Source organism: Mauremys mutica, unplaced genomic scaffold, assembly GCF_020497125.1.
Source record: "Mauremys mutica isolate MM-2020 ecotype Southern unplaced genomic scaffold, ASM2049712v1 Super-Scaffold_100274, whole genome shotgun sequence".
In the NCBI taxonomy this organism is placed as follows: Eukaryota; Metazoa; Chordata; order Testudines; family Geoemydidae; genus Mauremys; species Mauremys mutica.
The window spans coordinates 826419-831457 of NW_025423301.1; the positions used below are offsets into that span (position 1 = coordinate 826419).

Consider the following 5039-nt stretch of genomic DNA (forward strand, 5'->3'; position numbering starts at 1 on the left):
AGTCGGGGCCGGTTCCTGCTGCTGGGCTTAGCCAGAGAGTTGCATCCGTGCGGCAGAAGGCGACTATCGTTTTATTAAGCGTCATTATTAGCGCTCCGGAGAAAATTACCCCCATTCAAATTCAACCGCGGCGTACAAGTGCTTTTCAAAGCCTGCAGCCCCCACAGACCCAGCAGCCGCTTAATTTTAGGCAATTTTCCCCTAAGCATGAAAGCAATCCTTCTAATCAGGTTAATTAGCGGTGCTTTTATGCGGCTGCATGTAAATTTATAGGTGCCCCGAATAGCTCCTTTTAAAATAATAGAAAGGTGGGGGGAGGGGTGAACCAAAGCCCCCCCCCCCCCCCGGATACCGTTGGGAGTTCACACCTGCGGGGTTGAACGTCCAGCGGGCTAGGGACAGTGACTCTCCCCTGCCGGCTTCGCCCGGCTGCTGGGTCTCTGGTAAAGCCACGCAGGCCCCGGCGATCAGAGCCGTGTCCGCCACCCCCCCAGGGCCTGGTCTCTAGCACCTGCCCGGCCAGGACACTGCCTGCGCCGCGGGCGGGCCAGGCCTCCCCCGGGGGCTGGGACCGGGGTCTGCAGCGCTGCCGTCTCCGCGCGCCCGTGGGCTCAGCGCCCAGCCGGGAGCGGGGTCCCCGGCGGAGCCCCCCACCTCGTAGCCGCCTCTGCTGCTGCTCCTCTGCGGGCTCCCCTTGGGCGCTGGCCGGTTCACCTTCTCCGGCCCCTGATCGCCGCCTTTCTCCTCGGCCCGAGACGGCGGCAGCTCCTTCGCCCTGGGCAGCAGCGGCGGCTGCTCCGCCTCCTCGACGGCCGCCGCCGCCTCCTCCTCCTTGTCCTCGGGGAAGCGATTGGACTCCACCTCGACCTCGGGCTCGTCGGCCGTGTCGGCGCCCGGCGAGAGGGAGCGGTAGCTGGAGCTGCCCTCGCTGAGGAAGTCCGGGGACAGGTAGCCGGCCCCGGCCTCCCGGGTGCCGTACAGCTTGGCGATGCTCTCTGCGTCCTTCACCACGGGGCGGAAGGCGGACAGGTAGCTGCCCTTCCTGGGCAGGGGCAGCGGCGGCAGCAGCGCCTCGTCTCCGGACCGCTCCTCCTCGGCGGCCGCCCTGGAGAGGGCGCTGGAGCAGCGCTCGCCGTCCGCCCCGGAGCCCTCCTGCGGGGTGGCGCTGCTGCGCCCGCTCCCCGATGGCTCCGAGCCCTCCAGCTCGCTGTGGCGGCCGCCCAGGCCCGGCGGGTCGGCAGTGGCGGCCGCTTTGGCCTGGCTCTGGGCCGGGTAGGGCGGCACGGGCAGGCTGCCGGCGGCCGGCCAGAACATGGGGAAGGGCGGGTAGACGCCGCTGTCCTTGCCGGCGCCGGCCTGGTGCGGCGGCTGCTGGGGTTGGTGCGGGTGGCCCCAGAACATGTCCGGCGGCAGGGCGCCCCCTTTGCCCGGCTCGCCCCCGCCGGCTCCGCCCAGCGAGTCCTCCTGCTTCTTGGGGCAGAGCCCGAAGGCAGAGGCCGGGAAGCCGTAGGGGTGCGGGAAGAGCGGCGGCGGCAGCTTCTGCAGCATCCCGAAGCCTTTGCTGGGCACCGGGATGACCGGGTAGCTGCGCACCGCGCCGGGCCCGCCGTGAGCCCCGGCCAAGCTCAGCGCGCCGCGCTCCCCGGGCGCCTCCTCGCCGCTGCAGCTCTTGTGCACCGGGGCCAGCTCGGCTCCACCGGGCGGCGGCGGGTGCAGGGCTGCCTTGGCGGCCGCGGAGGCACCGGCGGCGGCCACCCCATGCAGGGAGAAGGTCCGCTTGCGGGTGCCGCAGTTGAACATGGCCTTGACATCCTCCCAGGCCTGGCTCAGCTCGTCCGTGGCCGTCTTGTCGCTCAGCTTGAGGTGGCGGCGCCAGGAGTTGAAGTTGGCGGCGTCGGGCTGGGTGTACTTGGAGTCCGGCGTGCGGTGGGAGTGGAAGATGAACTTGTTGGGCGAGAAGTACATGCTGCAGTAGCCGCACTTGATGCACTTGGCCCGGGAGCTGTTGTAGCGGGCCGGGATGAAGCTGCCCCGCGAGCCCCAGGCGCACTCGTGCACCACGTCGAAGGCGAAGTTCTCCGGCAGCTTGTGCTCGCCCAGGAAGCACTTGCAGAGCCGCTCCGCCTCCCGCTTGGTGGTCATGCCGCAGCGCCGGGACGAGATGGGCATGGCCCCGGCCCGCCGCAGGATCTCCAGCTGCACCGGGGTGCACTGCACGCAGGTGATGCCCAGCGCCACCCGCCGGTTGTGGATCTCATTGTAGCTGTAGTTCTTGAGCAGGGTGTTGGAGATCTGCGCCACGCACAGGCGCTCCTGGCCGTCGATGACCAGGGGCACTATGGGCACGCCGTACAGGGAGGTCTCACCCACTTGGTTGGGCTTGAGGGGATTGGCGCCCGAGTAGGGCTGCAGCTCTTGCTTTGAATTCGGGGAGGAGCTTGAGTCTCTCCCCGTGCCCATCTGACTGGCAATCGCCTCCATCCCCCCCAAAACAATCCTGCAAAACAAGAACACAACAAAAGGCAGAGGTTAGCCACGCCGCCGCGGCCCTGGCGTGCAAAGCGAGCCCGGTGCTCGTGGGGGAAAGCGGCCAGCCAGGAGGCCGGGCGAACTCCACCAGCGAAGGCGGCCTGGGCATCGTTTGGCCTTTTGTGCCGCAGCAGATCTCCCCTACCTGGTCAAATTCAGTCTTAGCAGCAGCCCTGCATCCCTCTCTGTACCGCGGCAGGGGCATTGCACAGGCAGAACATTCCCTGGGCGCCGGATGGTACAAGGAGATGGGTTGAGAGGCTGCCGCTATTCTTTGTGGCTTGAAAGGTTTTGCTGCGAGTTAAGATCTCTCTTCCCCTCCCTCTATTATTCCAGGATCTGTCTGCGGCTCCAGACCAATGCAGACCTGAGAATACGGGCCAAAATGTCATTTTACATCTACCACAATTACTGCACTTGGTGGGCACAGAGAGAGGAAGAGAATCGCGAATATAAAATATTAACGAGCGACACAAGGCGCTTCTGTAGGTCACCAAGGAATCTCTCGGTGCATTTAGTTACAGCTGGAAATAGCAGAGTCAGAAATGAAAACAAACCGCCCCTGTTTGGGCTCAGATTTCTCCTTTTGGATCTCAACCCTGCCTGGTCACCTGGCATTTCTGAGCAGCAGTGGAGGGCATTAAACCCGACAGCCCTTCATAACGTGTTGGGGATTTTTTTTTTCAGTTGTTAGTGGGATTTTTTCCTCTATTTTTAATCTCCCACGTTTCAGCCGCTCGGTTTCTCACTCTCAACTAGCCCCGGCTCTGTGTTAAATAGCACCTCGGCTAGGTACCTGCTGCATTTGTCCAGCTTTGGAGGAAAGGAAAATAGGCTTTAATTAGCGCTGCCTGGAGTTGCATTTACACCTTAGAGGAGCGACTCAGTAAATAACCGGCTAACCTGACTGCTCCACTTTAGATAACCGTGAAGGGACTTACCCGACCGGCAGGTTAAATAAACTCACTGTCTGTCTGAGGCTGGCAGTAATCCTGCGGTGACACGGGGCCACCTGTATTTAATTGACAGGGTTCCCGTTCGCCAGCCCGAACGAGCCCTACCAAACGAGAGACGGTTTAGGAAATGCACCAGCAGCCGAAAGTTGTCGGGTTTGCTCCCAGACTTTGGGCCCCGGGTTATTTTTAAATGCGCTGGATCGACCAATACACTTGAACCTTCTCCCCTGTCTAATGCCATTGCAGGGGATTAGGAGCGAGGGAGATTACTGACCTGCCCCTCAGGCTCCCAGCTCGCCAGGGAGCAGAAGGAAGCGTGAGCCAAGCAAATGAGTTTATCTAAAAGGGGTCAGCGCATTAAGCAGCTTCCATGGTAATTACACAAAATAGCTGGAGTGTCCTCCTCGCAAATGTGAATCAAACTTCACCCCAGCGCTGGCTAAAGGCTGCCCTGGTCCAGACAAACGGGCTTCATTGTCTCGTCTGCAGCCAAAATATTGGGATCCAATGCTGGGAAAACGTATTGACTTAGATTTAGGGGGAGGGGGATTTTGTTTATTTTTAAGTGATTCATTCAAGGCAGCAAGTGATCACCCACCCCCCACACACACCAGCAGTCCCGTCCCAACGCCTAATTGGACGTGAAACCGGCAGAATGGGAACGAATGTTAGGGGATTAAAACGAATGACTTCGATATACACCGGCCCGGAGAGGGAGCAGAGAGGCAGCGGCAGAAGGGAAAGCCCGAAATGTGGCTGCAGACACCGAGCCACAGATTGGTGTCAACGACTCCCAGGCTCTGCTTGGACGTGCGTGTGCTGGTTTCGAACCAGGCTTGCAAAATAAATCCCAGGAAGCCATGGCTCGTGGGTGCAGGCTTGCAAGGCGGGGAAGGGCTTACCTTGTGCGGTGCAATCCCCGGAGCGGCGGGCAAGGTCGGAAGCACTTGTCAAAATAGTCCAGCTGCACCCCAAAACCAATCCACCCCCGCTTGCTAGGGTCCGTTCCTGCCGGGCTGCAGCCGCATCCAGAACCCCAGCACGGTGCGGAGTTTCATGGGAGCGCCCGGGCGCCTGCCCTCTGCCAGTGTCCTCCCGCGCGGAGATGCAACAAGAAAAGTGACCACATGGCAAGTCCAAGGGAGGATCCTGATCCTTAGCTGAAGACGTTGCACATTGATCCAGTGACCGCTAAAATAATAGGAAGGCACACCCACTTAGCACCCGCGCCTGTACATTAACTGCCTCGGGACCCGGGCCAGCGTCAATCATGGTTGCGCTCCAGTCAATCAAAACGCAGCCGGGGCTGCTTTAAGGGGGGAGGGGAAGTGGGGGGAGGGGGAGAGGAAAGGAACAGCGATTAGAAAAATCCACGCGATCTGGCAAAGGTAAGCGCTGGGATTTGTGCCCCTGTCACCTGGGCCATCTCCCCGCCCTGCAAGCGGGGGGAAAGTCGCGCTGGGGGAGGAAGGGGCCAAGGGAAAGGAGCTGGCAGAGCAGCCCGTCCTCTCACGCTGCTATTTATTTCTCCTGCCTTGGAGCGAGGGGGGTTGG

At 61.6% G+C, this 5039-nt stretch overlaps 1 protein-coding gene across 1 annotated transcript; it reads right to left on the reverse strand.

The window, feature by feature from the left end:
- Positions 1-504: 504 nt before the first annotated feature.
- On the reverse strand, positions 505-4599 carry LOC123360588 (SKI family transcriptional corepressor 1-like). Its single transcript, XM_045001232.1, has 2 exons — positions 4388-4599; positions 505-2497 (listed from the first exon to the last, which is right to left on the reverse strand). Exon 2 carries the CDS (start codon positions 2479-2481, stop codon positions 505-507), a length of 1977 nt encoding a protein of 658 aa, XP_044857167.1. The 5' UTR covers positions 2482-2497; positions 4388-4599.
- Positions 4600-5039: the final 440 nt, after the last annotated feature.

Coding starts and splice junctions, on each gene's coding strand:
- LOC123360588 (XM_045001232.1), bottom strand. CDS start 2,481: ATGGAGGCGATTGCCAGTCAGATGGGCACGGGGAGAGACTCAAGCTCC.